General features: G+C 44.6%; 1 protein-coding gene across 5 annotated transcripts; it reads left to right on the top strand.

The window, feature by feature from the left end:
• The first annotated feature begins 742 nt into the window (after positions 1–742).
• On the top strand, positions 743–21,093 carry LOC106613147 (von Willebrand factor A domain-containing protein 5A). 5 transcript variants are annotated; one of them, XM_082956423.1, is made up of 19 exons: positions 759–880; positions 5,187–5,232; positions 6,712–6,762; positions 6,876–7,078; positions 7,407–7,629; positions 8,007–8,182; positions 8,401–8,515; positions 9,530–9,705; positions 9,882–9,970; positions 10,213–10,357; positions 14,922–15,001; positions 16,414–16,528; positions 16,680–16,838; positions 17,031–17,134; positions 17,770–17,987; positions 18,205–18,381; positions 19,867–20,024; positions 20,337–20,451; positions 20,724–21,093. In XM_082956423.1, exons 3-19 carry the CDS (start codon positions 6,720–6,722, stop codon positions 20,801–20,803), a joined length of 2,376 nt encoding a protein of 791 aa, XP_082812549.1. In that variant the 5' UTR covers positions 759–880; positions 5,187–5,232; positions 6,712–6,719; the 3' UTR covers positions 20,804–21,093. The 5 variants fall into 5 exon arrangements, 3 of the variants coding, with proteins under 3 accessions (XP_045580704.1, XP_082812549.1, XP_082812548.1); XR_014378916.1 differs by having other exon boundaries at positions 761–880; positions 5,187–5,354; positions 20,341–20,451; XM_082956422.1 differs by having other exon boundaries at positions 761–880; positions 5,187–5,354.
• The last annotated feature ends 1,128 nt before the right edge of the window (positions 21,094–22,221 follow it).

Genomic DNA, 22,221 nt, shown 5'->3' with positions numbered 1-22,221 from the left:
CAGAATTATTCACAGAAACATACTATGTTTACTACCCAGTTCCTTTACTATATCCTGAGAAGCTCACCAACCATTCCTACTTGTTGCTTGGTAACACTGGACCTTTAACCCCATCTACAGGCACAAGACAGGAAAACATCTCTGTACTACAGTGGCTATGTCGTTCCAGCCATTCCCTCGCTGCATGTCTCTCTAGTAACTTAGCCCAGTCAGTTAATCATATGATCTTGTTCAAGCAGCCAGGCGCCAGTGGACAGACTGGATATCCTCAGACCACCCGTCTATGTGTCCGTCTGGGTCATTCTCCCGTTCCCAAATCACCCAATATTTAATTGATCACACACAGCATCTTCTTGTGTAGTTTATTTACTGTTACTTCAGGACCTTAATTGGCTCTGTGTTGTAGACTCTAAATATAGCCTGCTGACAGTCTTTCCTGCAGTGGTTAAGTCAGTCTGCACCTGCCACCCAGGCAACAGCCCCTGTCAACCCACACACACACACACACACACACACACACACACACACAGACACACACACACACAGACACACACACACAGGATGGTTATGTTTTCAGGAACACACACTCTGGATGTGGTGTTATTAAGCCCCCTGAACCCCCCTGGAGATGCTGGGAAACTTCCCCGATATTGATATCGTTCACAATGTCAGATAACCAATAGCAAGGAAGATAGTAGGCTTGACAATGAATACTGGTTAATGGGTTGAATGCACAACGATTACTGTTGGTGTTTGCCTTTATAAACCAGGAAGTAGTCTCTTCATATATTAATTCTAAACGAAAGTAGAAACGGAGGGATTCTATCACGAGGACCAGTAAAACGCAATCATTGAAAAGCATCCTATCACACATTTTAAGGTAATATGTTACAGAGCAGCTTCGTTTGGGGATGACTAGCCTATTATGTGAAAGCGTTGAGTTGTAAAAAAATAGAAAATGATCAGACATCATTGAAATGGCACTTAGCCTACTTTGCTTATTATTGTTGGTGGCCAATATACGTTATAAATAAGCCATTCAATTCGATATATTGAACATACAGTATCACACTATCCTTATTTTATGGAGGTTTAGTTTAGCTTGCTAGAATAGACGCAGTCAGGGTGTGACAAGACCTTGATCATGAAGCTCCGTTCCATTACACGGAAGTCACTGGAAGAAGGCGTCTTCATGATGGGGCGTTTTGTTATTAGGCCCGACGGTCATTCTGATCATTATCACACATCGCTTGTGGTACGGTTATAGAAGCATAGGGAGCTTATCTTTCAGATCAGCGTGAAATATTATTATTATTATTATTATTTAAAAACTTTTAGTTGATACACACCTTTTCATAGGATTAAGGTTAGTGTTCCTACAAGGACATAATCATCTCCATGTTACAGCGCGTGTTTACAGAAGACAAAGGCTGTCTAGACTTGACAGTGAATGTCAAAGATTTCGATAACTAACTCAAGACAGACCAGAGCCTGTCGTTTTTAATAGGAGCAAATGAATCATAGTGGGCAGAACAAGCAAGTAGGTGGTGCAGAGCCAAGCTCGAACCAGTGGGATTACCACATTCTAGCATTTTGAAAATATATTTAACCTTTATTTAACTAGGCAAGTCAGTTAAGAACAAATTCTTATTTACAATGACGGCCTACCCCGGGCCAAACCCTAACGACCCTGGGCCATTTGTGCACAGCCCTATGGGACTCCCAATCACAGCCGGTTGTGATTCAGCCTGGACTCGAACCAGGGTCTGTAGCACTGAGATGCAGTTCCTTAGACAGCTGCGCCACTCTGGAGCCCCTTGCATTTCCGTAGCCTGATTGTGTCAAGACTGAGGAGACATCCGCACACAATGCGTCCCTGACCTCCTGAAGAGGTCAGACAGATCTGAACACAATACAGCCACAATGCGACTTTTCAATGCTATCTTCCTATTCTGATAGCAGAAGTCACATGTTAATGTCAAGTGTAGACACAGAGAGAGGGACCACATGTGCTAATTAGCCATCTAGCATGCTCTGAACACCTGTGTGTAATGGAAGAAGGCCACCAGAAATGTGTTGTCACTGAAAAATACTGTCTTCTGCAACTGTGATGAAGCAGGTTAAAACTGTACAGCACAAGAGGCTGCTGAGGGGAGGATAATAATAATGGCTGGAACAGAGAATGGAATGGCATCAAACACATGGAAACCATGTGTCTGATGTATTTGATACCATTCCACTGATTCCGCTCCAGCCATTTCCACGAGCCCGTCCTCCCCAATTAAGGTGCCACCAGCCTCCTGTGGTGTACAGTACGTGCGTATTTTGCGTTTTAAAAATTGTTTTCATGTGATATGAAAATAAAGGACTTTATGTTTCTAGAATCGTATCGCAATTGAGAAACGATTCATGTTTAGATGGAGAATTTGGCTGTTTTGGCTGCCAGAGCCAGTCTACCTGTGAAAATAACATGTAAGGGCCTTGGACCTTTAGGAGCAACGTTAAGGTTCTTTTAGAGTATGTATTGGCTGGGCTAGATATGACTGTGCCAGAGCAACAAGCAAAGTGACTGAAGCTCAGGGTCTGTTCAAGAGTGTGCATCGTTACAGAATGTTCAGAAATGTATAATGTTGGGGAGATCGGAGACAATAGTGATTTTTATTTAGTCTTCTATTCTATTGTTCAGAGACCACTTGAACTAGACCAGTAATTTTATGATATAGGACACTGACATCTGTCTACTAATTATTCATGCTATTTAGGTCTGTGTATATAAGACTCTCACAACCAGAGGTTGCATAAATAACTCTACATTTAGCATACAGGAGGACCTGTTAACAATATTAATTTTAATCCGAATAGTCAGAACGTTACACGTGATTGAAATAGTAGCTGGGGTCAAATATAACACCTAAAAAATAAACCAAGTAAACTCCTGAATCATTAATGTTGATGAATGATCATATTAGCTAGCCTAGGCAGTGCAGATATAGCGCCCACTATAGGCTACATGTTAAATAGGTTATGATAATGGTTTTGCGAGAAATATACAGTACCAGTCAAAAGTTTGGACACACCTACTCATTCAAGGGTTTTTCTTTGTTTTTACTATTTTCTACATTGTAGAATAATAGTGAAGACATCAAAACTATGAAATAATACATTGACTCGTGTAGTAACCAAAAAAGTGTTAAACAAATCAAAATATATTTTATATTCTTCAGTTGCCTTGATGACAGCTTTGCACACACTTGGCATTCTCTCAGCCAGCTTCACCTGGAATGCTTGAAGGAGTTCCCACATATGCTGAGCACTTGTTGGCTGCTTTTCCTTCACTCTGCAGTCCAACTCATCCCAAACCATCTCAATTGGGTTGAGGTCAGGTGATTGTGGAGGGCAGGTCATCTGATGCAGCACTCCATCACTCTCCTTCTTGGTCCAATAGACCTTACACAGCTTGGAGGTGTGTTGGATCATTGTCCTTTTTTTTAAGTGTATTTTTATTTAACCTTTATTTAACTAGGCAAGGCAGTTTGCTCCGCCCTATGGGACTCCCAATCACGGCCAGATGTGATGCAGCCTGAATTCGAACTAGGTACTGCAGTGATGCCTCTTGCACTGGGATGTAGTGTCTGAGACCACTGCGCCACTCGGGAGCCCACTCGGGAGTCCTGTTGAAAAACAAATGATAGTCCCACTAAGAGCAAACCAGATGGGATGGCGTATCGCTGTAGAATGCTTTGGTAGCCATTCTGGTTAAGTGTGCCTGTTAAGTGTGCCTTGAATTCTAAATAAATCACGGTGTCACCAGCAAAGCACCATCACACTTCTTCCTCCATGCTTCACGGTGGGAACCACACATGCGGAGATCATCCGTTCACCTACTCTGCGTCTCACAAAGGTGGTTGGAACCAAAAATCTCAAATTTGGACTCATCAGACCAAAGGACAGATTTCCACTGGTCTTATGTCCATTGCTTGTTTTTCTTGGCCCAAGCAAGTCTCTTCTTATTATTGGTGTCCTTTAGTAGTAGTTTCTTTGCAGCAATTCAACCATGAAGGCCTGACTCACAGTCTCCTCTGAACAGTTGATGTTGAGATGTGTCTGTTACTTGAACTCTGTGTAGCATTTCTTTGGGCTGGTAACTCTAATGAACTTATCCTCTGCAACAGAGGTATCTCTGGGTCTTCCTTTCCTGTGACGGTCCTCGTGAGAGCCAGTTTCATCATAGCGCTTGATGGTTTTTGCGACTGCACTTGAAGAAACTCTAAAAGTTCTTAATTTTGACTGACCTTCATGTCTTAGTGATGGACTGTCATTTCTCTTTGCTTATTTGAGCTGTTCCTGCCATAATGTGGACATGGTCTTTTGCCAAATAGGGCTTTCTTCTGTATACCACCCCTACCTTGTCACAAGACAACTGATTGTCTCAAACGCATTAAGAAGGAAAGAAATTCCACAAATTAACTTTTATCAAGGCACTCCTGTTAATTGAAAAGCATTCCATGTGACTACCTCATGAAGCTGGTTGAGAGAATGCCAAGAGTGTACAAAGCTGTCATTAAGGCAAAGGGTGGCTACTATGAAGAATCTAAAATATATTTTGATTTGTTGAACACTTTTTTTGGTTACTACTTGATTCCATATGTGTTATTTCATAGTTAAGGTGTCTTCACTATTATTCTACAATGTAGAAAATAGTGAAAATAAAAAAACCTTGAATGAGGTGTGTCCAAACTTTTCACTGGTACTGTATATTAGAACAAGAATATTAATACTTTCTTTATAGATTTTACTGAGTTACAATTCATCAATGGAAATCAGTGAAATTAAAAATATTCAATAGGCCCTAATTTATGGGCTGGGGTGCAGCCACAGGTTGATACTTTTTTTCCCAACAAAGGCTTTATTACAGAAATACCCCACGCTTCTTAAAATGCTACACCTGTCATGAGAATTAATCATATTGGCGAAGGAGATATACTCACTAACAGGGATGTTAAGAAATGTATGTGTAACATTTAAGAGAAATCAGCTTTTGGTGGGTATGGAACTTTTCTGGGATCTTTTATTTCAGCTCAGTATCACTTTACATTTATATTGTAGTTATTTATTTTTCTTTGTATTTATTAAATTATTATTTTAAATTACTTTTACCCTTTTTCTCCCCAATTTTATTTTTTTAGATCTTGGCTCATCACTGCAACTCCCCAACGGGCTCGGGAGAGGAAGGTGCAGTCATGCGTCCTCCAAAACATGACCCACCTAACCGTGCTCCTTAACACCCACCAGCTTAACCCAGAAGCCAGCCGCACCAATGTGTTGGAGGAAACACTGTTCAACTGGCGTCCAAGGTCAGCCTGCAGGCACACCACAAGGAGTCGGTAGAGCGCGATGAGTCAAGTAAAGCCCCACCGGCCAAACCCTCCCCTAACCCAGACAGCGCTGGGCCAATTGTGCGCGGTCCTATAGGGCTCCCAACCACAGCCGGTTGTGGCACAGCCCAGGATATGAACCTGCGACCGTAGTAACGCCTCTAGCACCTTAGACAGCTGCGCCACTTGGGAGCCCGCGTTTATATTTTTGTTCAGTATAGAGATAGTTATGTACGTAACCAATATTTACAGTTACACCCCTGTTTCTGCATGGCTGTTTTGTTCCTCTCAAAACATTTTGAGTAATCTGATGCTTCCCAGATTATATCTGTTTGCAATTTATTTGGCAGTCTACAGTAGTGTTTCCCAACCTGGGGTAATAGGACCTCTGGGGGTACTTGGCCTATCCACATGGGGTACTTGAGAAGACTCATGAGACCATAGGCTAACTGGTAAAATACACGTGAGTGGGTACTTCAGGGGTACTCTGGACAGAGCAGAATGTACTTGGTGGTACAGTAACCTGCTCCACAGGACCCCAATGCTATTTAAAGTTATTATTTGTATAATTCATACCATGTTAAAGTTTAAATCACTTATTGTTTTCATAATTTGGCTGCTTGGCTCAGGATCATTTTAATACTGTGCTACAGTTGCCCCCAACCCTAGCAGCCATGACAAAACCTAATGTGCCTACAGCAAGAGACAACAATTGTGACATGTCTATCATGTCAATGTTTTACCAACCCGATAGTGATCAAAATGATGCTAGTTTAAGTTTTAATGCTCTGGGCAAAACAAGAAAAATACAGCCTGTAGGAGAACTACATTCACCCCTTGCCCATAAACGTGTAATTAGTATGAAACGTTTGAAACAGGGAGAGAACCTAAATGGAACAATTTAATAGGATCTCTGATTAGTTCAACCAGAGGTTACACAGGATGGACAATGGACAGAGACTGACATTATTGCGTCAAGCTGCTGTGATCATTTCATTGTTTATTGTTCACAAGAAATTCAGGCTTGGTTATGTCCTTTTTACACAAAGCAACTGTTGTATGAGGAAATGTGTTCTGGGAAGAGCAATACGGTATTACCTTAAAAAGCAATATTCTTTATCAGCAACCAGCAGTTATGGTGCGATAAACCTCTCCAATGGCTCTTATATTACTGTCAGTAGTTGAATTCTGTGGCTGCCTTTTATAAAACAATTTATCATAGACGCTTGGCATATTATGATTTATTGTTGCACGCCAATTAACTTAATTGAAGTGATGTGAACAGTGTCTAATTTGAGTTGAGGACAATAATATCCCACCTGACTTCCCCATTCAGCTGCCAAAATGGTGAACTGCTGTGGATTGGTAACTGTCAAGAATGAACCAGGTACTGTTTGAAAGCAGAAATGATTGTTTACTTCCCATGTCTGTGTGGATTTTCCTTCTCCCAGCCATCACTATCTTGTTTATCCTCTCTCCATCCATCGCTCTCTCTCTCAGTGCCTCTGAAGAGTATTGCTGTGGAGGTGAGTGTCCAGGGGCATGTGGCCACTGTGAGCTCCACTCTGCAGTATGAGAACCAGGAGGAGAGCCCTCTGGAGGCCATCTTTGTTTTCCCTCTGCCAGGAGAGGCTGCTGTCTGCAGGTTCAGCGCCAAGATAGGACAGTCTGAGGTGGTGGCTGAGGTTCAGGAGAAACAGAAGGTGAGGGGAAATGACAAGTCAACAACGAGACAAATGCAACAACGCAGATCTACAAAAGTATAATTTATAGTTGGATTCAGGTTAATTTCATGTTTATAACAATCAATAACATGTTAGTACAAATGTTACTAGTGTAGTTACATCATTACTACACAGGTTTAAGAACAACTTGGTGTAAAGTCTTACTGGGCAGCTATACCCAATTGGTTAACCAAGCAGTCTATGACTTGCGGAGCTTCAAGAATCAGTATTATCCTTTTGACCGCTCTCATATCACTATTGCCTCAGGCTGATGATGCGTCCTTGTGATCCTCTGTCCCCCTCTCAGGCGCGGGAGCAGTATGATGATTCGTTGAGCTTGGGCCAGCAGGCCTTCCTATTGGAGGAGAGTGATGAGAGCCCGGATGTGTTCAAGCTGAGTGTAGGTAGTCTGCCTCCAGGGGAGAAGGCCTCTGTCAGCCTGGACTATGTGACAGAGCTGGCTGTACAGGCTGACGATGGCCTGAGGCTCTGCCTTCCCGCCGTGCTCAACCCCCGCTATCAACCCCAGGGTAAGAACATGGGCCCTTGTATGGAGAGACACAAACCAGTAATACATCAGAGTGCAGTGTAAAACCTTGTGGGCAGCAGTGTGACTAGGAACCAGCAGCTGGTCCCAGAGGGTGGTGGTCTTCAGTCCTGCTCTTGGAGACCCACCGGGGGTGGTGCAGGCTTTAGTTCCAGTCCAGCTTAAACACATCTGATTGAATTAATCAAGGTCTTGTGAGTTGTTGAGTTGAAAGGTGCTGGGCTAGAACAAAAACATGCTAAGTGCTGGGCTGGAATAAAAACATGCTAATTTGTGGGTCTCTCTCTTCTCTCTATCCTTCTTTCTTCTCTCTCTGTCTCTCTCCCTCCTCCTCCCTCCCTGACCCCAACTTTCTCTAAGGGTCAGACATTGTTAGTGGTGGCAGTGCCCTGGTGTCCTCGGTGCCCGCTGGTTCTGTGCCCTACAGTCTGTCCCTCAGTGCCCGAGTGTCGTCCCCTCATCCCATCTCTAGAGTAGAGTCCAACTGTCCCCTGGACCCGCTCAACTACCCCAACACAGAGAAAACTCAAGCCACGGTACTGTGTGTGTGTGTGTGTGTGTGTGTGTGTGTGTGTGTGTGTGTGTGTGTGTGTGTGTGTGTGTGTGTGTGTGTGTGTGTGTGTGTGTGTGTGTGTGTGTGTGTGTGTATACGGTATATCTGTGTGTATGCACCATGAACCATCAGAATCCTTCATAGTTGTTACATTCCCTCTCTGACTGCTCTGTCTTCATGTGAATGTTGTTCTAACTGCAGGTCAGTCTGGCTGCAGGTCATCAGTTTGACCGGGACGTTGAGCTGTTGTTGTATTACCAAGACACCCATCAGCCTACTGCTATAGTAGAGGCAGCACAGACTTCTGCCAAGCCAGGTGAGGGGGGGTGGGTGTACTCTGTTGTAGATGTGTGGATATGACATCAATGAGTAGGCTACTACCTTAATTCATCTTTACATAGAGGAACATGGTGAGACAGTAGATACAGTAGATGTAGTGTAGAGATGGAGAAAGGCTGTTCTCTCTCTCTCTCTCTCTCTCTCTCTTTCTCTCTCTCTCTCTCTCTCTCTTTCTCTCTCTCTCTCTCTCTCTCTCTTTCTCTCTCTCGCTCTCTCTCTGTCTTTCTCTCTCTCTCGCTCTCATTCTCTCTCTCTCTCTTTCTCTCTCAAATCAATTAAAAGTGCTTCATTGGCATGGGAAACATATGTTTACATTGCCAAAGCAAGTGAAATAGATAATAAACAAAAGTGAAACAAGCAATAAACGATTAACAGTAAAAATTACACTCACAGAAGTTCTAAAGGAATAGAGACATTTCAAATGACATATTATGTCTATATACAGTGTTGTAACAATGTGCAAATACTTAAAGTACAAAAGGGAAAATAAATATGGGTTGTATTTACAATGGTGTTTGTTCTTCACTGGTTGCCCTTTTCTTGTGGCAACAGGTCATAAATCTTGCTGCTGTGATTGCAAACGGTGGTATTTCAGCCAATAGATATGGGAGTTTATTAAAATTGGATTTGTTTTGACATTTTTTGTGTGTCTGTGTAATCTGAGGGAAATATGTGTCTCTAATATGGCTATACATTTGGCAGGAGGTTAGGAAGGTCAGCTCAGTTTCCACATCATTTTGTGGGAAGTGTGCACATGGCCTGTCTTCTCTTGATACCCAGGTATGCTTTCGGCAGCCTCTCTCAATAGCAAAACTATGCTCACTGAGTCTGTACATAGTCAAAGCTTTCCTTAACTTTGGGCCAGTCACAGTGGTCAGGTATTCTGCCACTGTGTACTCTCTGTTTAGGGCCAATTTGCATTCCAACTTGTTCTCTCTCTCTCTCTCTCTCTCTCTCTCTCTCTCTCTCTCTCTCTCTCGCTCTCTCCCAGGCTCTCTGATGGGCGACCCAATGGTTATGCTGAGCATGTACCCAGAGTTCCCCAAGGATGTGATGTCATTGATGACCTCACACGGGGAGTTCCTGTTTGTTGTCGATTGCTCTGGCAGCATGTCATGCCCCATGCACAATGGGTCTGGGGCTCAGGACCGCATTGGCAGTGCCAGGGTATACAAACACACACACACACACACACACACATCTCAATCTGCACAGGATTCACCAAGAGATGGTTTAGATTGAAATCCAGTACACAGTGGTTACGCTGTAGTCTTCTGGTCTTTAAGATTGTCCTATATGGTTTATTGAAGAGTAAAGGCACTTGTTGAATTTCTCTCTTGCAGGATACTCTGCTGCTCTTGCTGAAAAGCCTGCCAATGGGCTGCTACTTCAACATCATCGGTTTTGGGTCCAGATATGAGTCCTTCTTTCCGTGAGTGTTCTCTCCTTCCAACCCTCGTCTCAATCAGTTCAAGTCAGTGTCTGAGGGCTTCCGTTTTTTACAAACACATTTAGCTGTGTCATTCTAGGGTTTTATCATGTATGTTGCACCAGGCAGTCACAATCCAAAGATAATCAGTGACAGTGTTTGACAGTTACTGTTTGTCTTGGGTCTGTAATATGTTGTGGTGATGACCCTTTGTCCTTCTGTGTGTGTGTCTATCTGGACATCAGTAAGAGTGTGGAGTACAGCCAGAAGACTATGGATGAGGCTCTGCAGAAGGTGAAGGCAATGAGGGCTGACCAGGGAGGTTCAGAGATCCTCCAGCCTTTAAAACATATCTACAGCCAGCCCTGCCTCCCTGACCAGCCCAGACAGGTAACTTACACACCTTACATAAACAAACACCCCATAGATAAATGTGTCTGCACTTTCTGTAACGATGGTTCCATTGAGAAGCTCATGCATTACTTTACTGTGGGTTATACAGTGACAGTAGGGATTACCTTTTTCATCAGCTGTTCAACCAAAATTATAATTTCATGTCCTTTTATCTACTGTACTTTGTTTTGTTAATGCATCATGTGTATAGATGACGTAATGTGTCATAACTGTTACCAAGAATGTAGTTGATTTAATGTATTATAGATGATGCCAAAGGAACCACTTGTCACAACGTCGACAGAAGGTGGCGCCTCTCCCCGGTCGGGCGGGTCGTTGTCGCCGGCCTACTAGCTACCTGATTATTGTGCACCCTGCCTTGTTGTGGCATTTTTTCCCATACTATTAAACGTGTGTTTCACGGACCTCAGTCTCCTGCGCCTGACTTCACCCCTCTTGCTATCGAAGTGTTTTATGACACCACTGTACCATGTTAGACTAGACTTGTTTTTAAGTGTCTAAAAAATATCTGAGTGCTCAACAATTAATGTTATTAATGTTAATATTTGTATCATTGTGGAGTGAGTGATACTTTAATATTTGTATCATTGTGGTGCGAGTGACACTTTAATATTTGTATCATTGTGGAGCGAGTGATACTTTAATATTTGTATCATTGTGGAGCGAGTGACACTTTAATATTTATATCATTGTGGAGCGAGTGACACTTTAATATTTGTATCATTGTGTATCGAGTGACACTTTAATATTTGTATCATTGTGGAGCGAGTGACACTTTAATATTTGTATCATTGTGGAGCGAGTGACACTTTTTAATATTTTTATCTAATCTCTAATCTCCTATCTGAAATTACTTATACATACCACACACAATGTAATTCATACAGTTTCCTCCTGAAACACCTGAAACTATATGAACCTGGGTCTCCCACGGGAGCAACCAATGTCTTAGACCATGAGGAAATTCCCTCTTGGGCTGAGGGCAGACACTGTTTATTTAAGTCCGCGGGTGAGGCTACCTCATCACATGACCATGACTGACTCATGTCCGCTACACATGACTACACTCACATGTACTGTCTGTTCACTACAATGTCATGTTTAGTTACAGAAATACACCCAACCAATGGCACGTTAAGTTACAGAGTTACAACCAACCAATGGCATGTTTAGTTACAGAGTTACACCCAACCAATGGCACGTTTAGTTACAGAGTTACAACCAACCTTAGTCATGTTTAGTTACAGAGTTACACCCAACCAATGACATGTTTAGTTACAGAGTTACACCCAACCAATGGCATGTTTAGTTACAGAGTTACACCCAACCAATGGCATGTTAGGTTACAGAGTTACACCCAGCCAATGGCATGTTAGGTTACAGAGTTACACCCAGCCAATGGCATGTTTAGTTTCTGAGTTAAACCCAACCAATGGCATGTTTAGTTTCAGAGTTACACCCAACCAATGGCATGTTTAGTTACAGAATTACACCAAACTGTCACGTCCTGGCCAGTATAAGGGTTAATTGTTATTGTAGTTTGGTCAGGACGTGGCACAGGGTTTTTGTTTTATGTGGTTATGGGTGGTGTGTTAGTTAGGAGGGCGTTTGATTTATTATTTCCGGGTTTTGAGTTATGGTCTATGTTTATGTATTTCTATGTGTAGTCTAGTGAGTGTGTTTTTTTGTCGTTCATCGTTTGTTTATTTTTGTATACGTGTTTGTTTGGTTTTTTTCCCTTCTTTTCCCGTAAATAAAGAAGATGAGTATACACATACCTGCTGCGTTTTGGTCCACCATTTCTAACGATGAACATGACAGAATCTCCCACCAACTAAGGACCAAGCAGCAGAAGAAAGGGGACTTCGAGTTGGACTGGCGGGAGAGATGGACCTGGGAGGAAGTTCTGGACGGGGCTGGACCTTGGCACCAGGCTGGGGATTATCGCCGCCCGCAGTGGGAAATTGAGGCAGCCAAGGCAGAGAGGCGGAGGTACGAGGCCTTGGACGCGCTGAGGGAGAAGCACGAGAGGCACCCCCAAGACATTTTTTTGGGGGGGCACACGGGTAGTTTGGCTAGGCCTAGGAAGAGCCGGAAGCCAGCTACCCGTGGTTATATGGAGGAGCGTATGAGGTGGAGAGCGCCATGTTTCGCTGAGGAGCGCACTATCTCACCCATACGCACGCACAGTCCGGTGCGCGTTATTCCAGCCCCTCGCAGGTGCCGTGCTAGAGCGGGCATCCAGCCTGGTAGGAGGATGCTTGCGCATCAGGTCGCCGGTACGCCTCCGAGGACCAGGCTACCCAACTCCCGCTCTACGCACGGCTACCATCAGGCCCCTGCACAACCCAGTCCGCCCTGTACAAGCACCCCGTTCGTGCAGGGCTACTAGTTCCATCCATTCAGGACGGGTTGTGCAGGAGGTAAGATCAAGACCGCCTGTGCGCCTCCATAGCCCTGGGTTTCCAGCTCCTGTCTCTGGAGGTGCGTGTTCCCAATCTGGTACGCCCAGTACCAGCACCACGCACCAGGCTTCAAGTGCGTAAACCCAGCCTCGCCAGTCAACAGTCGCCAGAGCTGCCCACCAGTAACAGTCGCCGGAGCTGCCCGCCAGTCAACAGTCGCCGGAGCTGCCCGCCAGTCAACAGTCGCCGGAGCTGCCCGCCAGTCAGTCAACAGTCGCCGGAGCTGCCCGCCAGTCAACAGTCGCCGGAGCTGACTGCCCTGAACCGCCGGAGCTGCCGGCCAGACTGCCCTGGACCGCCGGAGCTGCCGGCCAGACTGCCCTGAACCGCCGGAGCTGCCGGCCAGACTGCCCTGAACCGCCGGAGCTGCCGGCCAGACTGCCCTGAACCGCCGGAGCTGCCGGCCAGACTGCCCTGAACCGCCGGAGCTGCCGGCCAGACTGCCCTGAACCGCCGGAGCTGCCGGCCAGACTGCCCTGAACCGCCGGAGCTGCCAGCCAGACTGCCCTGGACCGCCGGAGCTGCCGGCCAGACTGCCCTGAACCGCCGGAGCTGCCGGCCAGACTGCCCTGAACCGCCGGAGCTGCCGGCCAGACTGCCCTGAACCGTCCCGAGCGGCCAGACTGCCCTGAACCGTCCCGAGCGGCCAGACTGCCCTGAACCGTCCCGAGCGGCCAGACTGCCCTGAACCGTCCCGAGCGGCCAGACTGCCCTGAACCGTCCCGAGCGGCCAGACTGCCCAGACTGTCCCGAGCGGCCAGAGTGGCCCGACTGCCTGGAACGGCCAGAACCGGAGCCACCTCCTGATATAGGTGGGTTGGGGAGCGGGGCTGTAGCACAGTGCCGTCGTTGACGGCAGCCACCCTCCCTTCCCTCCCTTTTAGTAGAGGGGAATTTTTGTTTTGTTGTTTGGGGTTGTGTTTTTTTTTTTTTTTTTAAGGTGCTTCCGGGGTTAGCACATTTAAGGGGGGGGTACTGTCACGTCCTGGCCAGTATAAGGGTTAATTGTTATTGTAGTTTGGTCAGGACGTGGCAGAGGGTATTTGTTTTATGTGGTTCGGGGTGGTGTGTTAGTTAGGAGGGCGTTTGATTTATTATTTCCGGGTTTTGAGTTATGGTCTATGTTTATGTATTTCTATGTGTAGTCTAGTGAGTGTGTTTCTATGTTGAGTTAATTGGGGTGGACTTCCAATTGACGGCAGCTGTTTGGTGTTGCCTTTGATTGGAAGTCCTATATTAGTTGGGTGTGTTTGTCTTGTATTTGTGGGAGATTGTTCTTGGATTGCTGTGTTGCCTTCAAGACTGTCATTTTGTCGTTCATCGTTTGTTAATTTTTGTATACGTGTTTGTTTATTTTTGTATACGTGTTTGTTTGGTTTTTTCCCTTCTTTTCCCGTAAATAAAGAAGATGAGTATACACATACCTGCTGCGTTTTGGTCCACCATTTCTAACGACGAGCGTGACACAAACCAATGGCACGTTTAGTTACAGAGTTACACCCAACCAATGGCATGTTTAGTTACAGAGTTACACCCAACCAATGGCATGTTTAGTTACAGAGTTACACCCAACCAATGGCATGTTTAGTTACAGAGTTACACCCAACCAATGGCATGTTTAGTTACAGAGTTACACCCTACCAATGACATGTTTAGTTACAGAGTTACACCCTACCAATGGCATGTTTAGTTACACCCAACCAATGGCATGTTTAGTTCCAGAGTTACACCCAACCAATGGCATGTTTAGTTACACCCAACCAATGGCATGTTTAGTTACAGAGTTACACCCAACCAATGGCATGTTTAGTTACACCCAACCAATGGCATGTTTAGTTACAGAGTTACACCCTACCAATGGCATGTTTAGTTACAGAGTTACACCCTACCAATGGCATGTTTAGTTCCAGAGTTACACCCAACCAAACAGTATCTTTTGACTGTGTGGTATTTATAGTTCTTACTGGTACATCAAATAGACTTGTGTTTTTCGTTGCTGAGGAAACATTCTCTGTATACTTCAAGGCTGCATGTACATTATTTCACATTAACACATGATGAACTGTCGTCCTCAGCTCTTCTTGTTCACTGACGGTGAGGTGAGGAACACCAAGGAAGTCCTGGATCTGGTGAAGGCAAATGCCGGTTCTCACAGGTGGGACCACAATCATTGTTTCTCCTATCATAACCTAGTTTTGGCTGGGCTTCCATAGATAACTTTATTACCTCCCACCTGAAAGGTAAAAGACAGTTCGAAAATGACTGCGAGGGTAGGTGGGGTGGTCCAAAATAGGGGAGTTTTGTTTTGCTTTGGGGAGGGTAGTGGTGTTTTTATTGGACACAGGGGAGGGTAGTGGTGTTTTTATTGGACACAGGGGAGGGTAGTGGTGTTTTTATTGGACACAGGGGAGGGTAGTGGTGTTTTTATTGGACACAGGGGAGGGTAGTGTGATTTTTATTTGACACAGGGGAGGGTAGTGGTGTTTTTATTGGACACAGGGGAGGGTAGTGTGGTGTTTTTATTGGACACAGGGGAGGGTAGTGTGGTGTTTTTATTGGACACAGGGAGGGTAGTGTGGTTTTTATTGGACACAGGGGAGGGTAGTGGTGTTTTTATTGGACACAGGGGAGGGTAGTGGTGTTTTTATTGGACACAGGGAGGGTAGTGGTGTTTTTATTGGTCACAGGGGAGGGTAGTGGTGTTTTTATTGGACACAGGGAGGGTAGTGGTGTTTTTATTGGACACAGGGGAGGGTAGTGGTGTTTTTATTGGACGCAGGGGAGGGTAGTGGTGTTTTTATTGGACGCAGGGGAGGGTAGTGTGGTTTTTATTGGACGCAGGGGAGGGTAGTGTGGTTGTTATTGGACACAGGGGAGGGTAGTGTGGTGTTTTTATTGGACACAGGGGAGGGTAGTGTGGTGTTTTTATTGGACACAGGGGAGGGTAGTGGTGTTTTTATTGGACACAGGGGAGGGTAGTGGTGTTTTTATTGGACACAGGGGAGGGTAGTGTGGTTTTTATTGGACACAGGGGAGGGTAGTGGTGTTTTTATTGGACACAGGGAGGGTAGTGGTGTTTTTATTGGACACAGGGGAGGGTAGTGTGGTTTTTATTGGACACAGGGGAGGGTAGTGTGGTTTTTATTGGACACAGGGGAGGGTAGTGGTGTTTTTATTGGACACAGGGGAGGGTAGTGGTGTTTTTATTGGACACAGGGAGGATAGTGGTGTTTTTATTGGACACAGGGGAGGGTAGTGGGGTTTTTATTGGGCGCAGGGGAGGGTAGTGGGGTTTTTATGGGACACAGGGGAGTTTTGTGAATGTCCCTTCCAAGCTGCGCGTGAAATTCAGACTTCCACTTGCTGATCATTGTCTGCAACTGGCTCTGATCGTAGTGTAATGAGACGGGCAGGGAAAGCTTCTGTCTTGATGATTATTCCTTCTGTACTGTTAAGTCAGTCAGCCCACAAGCACAAGAAAACGGTACCAGTGATTTGTTTGATAGCCTTATTTTGGTATTTGACAACACCAATAATAATACTGTTTCCCTGGTGTGTCCCTGCCAGGTGCTTCTCCTTTGGGATCGGGGAGGGGGCCAGCTCTGCTCTCATCTCTGGGGTAGCCAAGCAGGGTGGAGGGCACGCACAGTTTATCACAGGACAGGACAGGATGCAGCCCAAAGTAAGAGAGTTTATGAGTGAGTGTGTGAGTGTGTGTGTGCATACGTAAAGAGAGGGCTGTATTGGTTAGAAATGTTTTCATCACCTCCCTTCTTCTCTCCACCCCTTCTTCTCTCTCCCTCTCCATCGTTCCCTTCACTCTCCTCCCTCAGGTGATGCAGTCCCTCCGGTTTGCCCTGCAGCCGGCTGTGGTGGACATCTCAGTCAAGTGGAATGTCCCAAATGGGGTGTCTGTCACCCCTCTGTCTCCACCAATCAGAATGCTCTTCCAGGGTCAAAGAGCACTGCTGTATGCCCAGATCACTGGGGAGGTGGGGGCTCTGCCTTCTCCTGTTATGAGTGTTAATATTGTTTAACATACAGTATGTCAATGTTCAAAGGGCACTGGTAAGGTCATAACTATTTGTTTGGTCACAGTCCACGTGTTTCACTCAAGGCCATATTTCCTTGTTTTCTCTCTATATCGTTCTGTCTCTCTTTCTTTCTCCATCTCCTTCTCTCAGAGCTCAGGGGACACAGAGGGCTCAGTGACAGTGAAGTACAGCCTGGCTGAGCAGCCTGTTGAGAACCAGCTGAGCTTCAGTCTCAAGCCTGCAGAGGACACTGGGTAAAAACAACACTGTTTATACTGTTTACAGTGTGCAGGCCTTGGTCAGATACATTAAGGGAATGTGCCACCACTTTCAGACAAGACTGCCATGACGCTCCATTAACAGAAACAGTGCCAGCACTGCTAATGCATTTCAGCTATGTAGTATGATTTGATACATTTAGTAGATACCCCCATCCCATCATCAATCCTCCTCTCTTAATCTCTCTATCCCTCCTCTCCCTCACTCCACCATCTTAATCTCTCTATCCCTCCACTCCCCCACTCCACCATCTTAATCTCTATCCCTCCACTCTCCCACTCCACCATCTTAATCTCTCTATCCCTCCTCTCCCCATCTCCACCATCTTAATCTCTCTATCCCTCCACTCTCCCACTCCACCATCTTAATCTCTCTATCCCTCCACTCTCCCACTCCACCATTTTAATCTCTCTATCCCTCCACTCTCCCACTCCACCATCTTAATCTCTCTATCCCTCCACTCTCCCACTCCACCATCTTAATCTCTCTAACCCTCCACTCCCCCACTCCACCATCTTAATCTCTCTATCCCTCCACTCTCCCACTCCACCATCTTAATCTCTCTATCCCTCCACTCCACCATCTTAATCTCTGTATCCCTCCTCTCCAGACTGACTGTCCACAGGCTGGGGGCTCGAACCCTGATCCGCTGCATAGAGATGGAAGAGAGACAGGGGGGTGGAGAGAAGAAGGGAGTGAAAGAGAAGGTGGTTGAGCTCAGTGTCCAGTCAGGAGTGAGCAGTGCCTTTACTGCCTTCATCGCTGTCCACAAAGTAGATGGAAAGGCTGTGCAAGGACCGATGCTACGCAGACAAGTCCCCACGCCAAGTGAGTGAGTGTCTTGGAAGCAGAGTCTGTGTAAAGAAATTATTTTATGCAGATATTATGTAAACTGCACTAAATAAGTGGAAACCCGAGCTGCAGTGTCACAAACTGTACCTTCTGCACGTGTAAGCCTCAGTGTTTAGTTATAAATGTGTTCTGTGTGTTTTACTTTGTTTGTAACCCAGTGACCTGTGTGTTTCTTCTTTTTTTTTCTTCTCAGCGTTGCGTCAAAGCTCCATGCCCAGGATGATGGCGTGTGGTGATGCTATGAACAGGTCTATGCCCAGGAGTGTTTTGCGTCGTGCTCCTATGCCCATAAAGATGAATTTCGATGTCCAAGCTGATATGGGTCCCCGAGGATTAAGGTCAAAGTTTAGCAAAAAGAGTAAAAGTGAAGGTAAGCACTGAGTCTATTTGGTTAAGAAACATGACTCATGCTCATGACTCTACTTCACTATGCTTACCTATCACTATTATGAGTTAATAATAATACTTTTACTGAACCCTGTTAATACGATCCCTGTTCATTGGTATTAAGATTGTGATCTGATGGGTTCATGTTTAAAGTCTGCATGTTTTGATGAAACTACATGACTTTATTCATTTCAGGTTCAATTCAAATAATAATTACATTTGACAAAATCCGGAATTGACAATAAACATTTCATAACTTTTTTCCGTTTCACATGTTATGGCTTTGACAGAAATGTTGGAATTAACATTGTAAATCAAAAAGAAAGGAGGACCAAGGCACTCTTCATATAATTGATTAAAATGCCTTTATTAGTATGGCATGTTCAATAGAAACAATTTTTATAAAAATCCGATGCGTTTCGGCTGCATGGCCTTCGTCAGGGAGTACAAAGAAATAATACAATGTTCTCTTTTTACCAGCTTTTCACATTAACCCTAATTTGAAGAGGGAGTGGTTCAAATTGATTGGACACACCTAGTAAGCAATAGTGTACACACTTTAAAGTGAAATACTGTAGCTATGTTATCATAACAATTTAACTCCAAGCTAGAAGTATCAGAACACTTAGAAAGGTAGCTCTAACCTAAAATATGTCTGGGAGAAGTGTCAAGAATAAGAAAGCAATATATTCCATAGTACACTAGAACACAGCAAAACATGAAAAACATGAGTCTAAACATAGCTGAGGGCATTTGAGCAAAATGTCCACTAGATGACAGCAAATGTACCCATCACAACCCTACAAGAAGGGTGAGAAATCCATATCTTCATTTAAACCCGGGTATTTAGTGGCCACTACATTTGCTGTCATCTAGTGGACATTTTGCTCAAATGCCCTCAGCTATGTTTAGACTCTTGTTGTTCATGTTTTGCTGTGTTCTAGTGTACTATGGAATATATTGCTTTCTTATTCTTGACACTTCTCCCAGACATATTTTAGGTTTGTACCTTAGTAGCGCTTCCCTTCCTCCTCTTTCTAACATTGTAAATGTTGAATTATTTTGGGTAGAAGTGAACTGCAATTAAAATATTGAATTGTGATCTGTTATTGATAGACTTTTGTTGATGGGAATGTACAAAACAAACATTACCGATTTACATTGGTTTTCTGGTTTGGAGACTTGAAGTATTAGACTGTGACCAAGACTCTTGCAAAGGGTTAATATCTGAGTTAACCTCATTTGAAATACCTGTTGTTCACATGAGAATTGTAACACAGTTGGATACTTCTCAAAGCGTATCCATTTATTGTGATTGTATTACTCAAGCCCAGTACAAGGACTTTACCACTGTTTTTAGGGTTAGGGTGACCCAGTTAGCCACTGGTGCTATAATTGAACAGTTAAGGTACTAGATATGTGACTGTTGATCAGTTGTAACCGTTCTGACCATTTGTTGACCCATCAGGCTTTGACTGTCCAGCCCCAGCCTCTAATCCTGCAATGGACCCTCTCCTCCAGCTGATCTCCCTCCAGAAGGCCTCTGGTTCCTGGGTCCTGGAGGCAGCGTTGGCTGAGGTGCTGGGGAAGACTGAGGAGGAGTTGGCCAAGCCAAAGCCTGCATCGGTAGGTCCACAGAAATAAACTGAGACTCAGCAATATGAGCGTGCTGCAAGACTCTGCACTCACACAGAGTATCTGCACGTATGCTCTGTAGAAAGACCATCAGCTCTGGACAAAGGCATGATGACCATTGAACTGAATCTCACAATGATTCCCATCTCAGTATCCTTATCTATGCTCTTTCTCATCATGTCTGTCTGTCTGTCTGTCTGTCTGTCTGTCTGTCTGACTCACTGACTCACTCACTCACTCACTCACTCACTCACTCACTCACTCACTCACTCACTCACTCACTCACTCACTCACGTGGGCCAGGAAGTGTGGGCCACGGTTCTAGCCCTGGTATGGCTCTATGGGTTCAAGATGGAGGCTCAGGAGGAGTGGCAGTTTCTGGCCATGAAGGCAGTATCATGGATCCAGGCTCAGAAAGGTAGCTATAACTCACTCTCATAGTCCTGGCATCTAAACTCTTGGCCTTCATTTAACCTGATTGGAAATAAATTGTTTAGGTGAAAGCAATTTCCTGGTTGGGATCCACTGTATTACTTAAATGACAAATATATGTATTTTGAGTAGAATCATTCACAATACAATGTTGGTGGTATTTTGTCTTCAAACAAGTGTTTGAAGATACATTTTACCCACCCTTGTCCCCATGATTCCACAGTATAATGATCCCTGTCCTGGTGATGTGTGTTTCAGCGGCCAGTGTGTCCGAGTGTGTCCAGGCTGGAAACACCCTTCTGGGTTGCCAGGTGCAGAAAGAAACCCTGGGACTCTGAGACGTTCACCCTGCTTGTCCTCTCTCTGTCCCCCACACTCCTGCTACTCTACCTGGGGTCAGATATACACGCAACCCCACCTGCTCCTGGTCCCCTCCTCAAAACAACATGGTGGAACTAGTTACTGTACCGGTCTGAACAAGCTTAATTACCAACCTCTTACCAATAATACCACTACTGTAATTTACTGTTGTTGTATTGCTATTTATACTGAACAGAAATGTAAATGTAACATGTAAAGTGTTGGTCCCATGTCTCATGAGCTGAAATAAAATATCCCAGAAATGTTCCATACGCACAAAAAGCTTATTTCTTTCAAATTATATGCAGAAATGTGTTTACATCCCTGTTAGTGAGCATTTCTCCTTTGCCAAGATAATCCATCCACCTGACAGGTGTGGCATGTCAAGAAGCTGATAAAACAGCATGATCATTACACAGGTGCACCTTGTGCTGGGGACAACAAAAGTCCTCTCTAAAATGTGTAGTTTTGTCACACAACACAATGTGCCACAGATGTTTTGAGGGAGTGTGCAATTGACATGGTGACTGCAGGTATGTCCACCAGAGCTGTTACCAGAAACTGTAATGTTAATTTCTCTACCATAAACTGCCTCAAATGTTGTTTTAGAGAATTTGGCAGTACATCCAACCTGCCTCACAACCACAGACCATGTGTAACAATGCCAGCCCAGGACCTCCACATCTGGCTTATTCATCTATTGGTAGTCTGAGACCAGCCATCCGGACAGCTGATGAAACTGTCTAGGCCTGGCTCCTGAGTGTGTAGGCCTATACCCTACCAGGCCCACCCAAGGGTGCGCCCCTTCCCATTCATGTGAAATCCATAGATTAGGGCCTAATTTATTTATTTCAATTGACTGATTTTCTTATATGAACTGTAACTGAGTAAACCCAACCCTTTCTGGAGAGCCATGATTTTGTTCCAGCCCTGCTTGAACACACCTGATTAATGGGGTCCATGAGGAGTGTTAGGTATCTGCCAATGAAGAAGAGTAGGCTAGAAGACAACTTTGAACTTGTGTTATGATAATTAAAGGCAGAATTATTCACAGAGAAATACTATGTAGGCTACCCAGTTCCTTTACTGTATGCTGAGCAGCTCACCAACCGTTCTAAATCAAATCAAATCAAATTGTATTGGTCACATACACATGGTTACCAGATGTTAATGTGAGTGTAGCGAAATGCTTGTGCTTCTAGTTCCAACAGTGCAGTAATATCTAACAAGTAATCTAAAAATTCCCCAACAGCTTCCTAATACACACAAATTAAGAGGGGTGAATGAGAATATGTACATATAAGTATATGAATGAGCGATGGCCAAGTGGCATAGGCAAGGTGCAGTAGATGGTATAAAATACAGTATATGCATGTGATATGATTCATGTAAGATA

The sequence above is a fragment of the Salmo salar genome, chromosome 09 (assembly GCF_965601325.2).
Source record: "Salmo salar chromosome 09, fSalSal1, whole genome shotgun sequence".
Classification (NCBI taxonomy): Eukaryota; Metazoa; Chordata; class Actinopteri; order Salmoniformes; family Salmonidae; genus Salmo; species Salmo salar.
This window is presented reverse-complemented; position numbering and strand designations above follow the sequence as displayed.

Coding starts and splice junctions, on each gene's coding strand:
- LOC106613147 (XM_082956422.1), top strand. CDS start 5,318: ATGTGTTGGAGGAAACACTGTTCAACTGGCGTCCAAG. Junction 10,358..14,921: donor TCCCTGACCAGCCCAGACAG/GTAACTTACACA, acceptor TGTCGTCCTCAG/CTCTTCTTGTTCACTGACGG. Junction 17,135..17,769: donor AAGCCTGCAGAGGACACTGG/GTAAAAACAACA, acceptor CCTCCTCTCCAG/ACTGACTGTCCACAGGCTGG.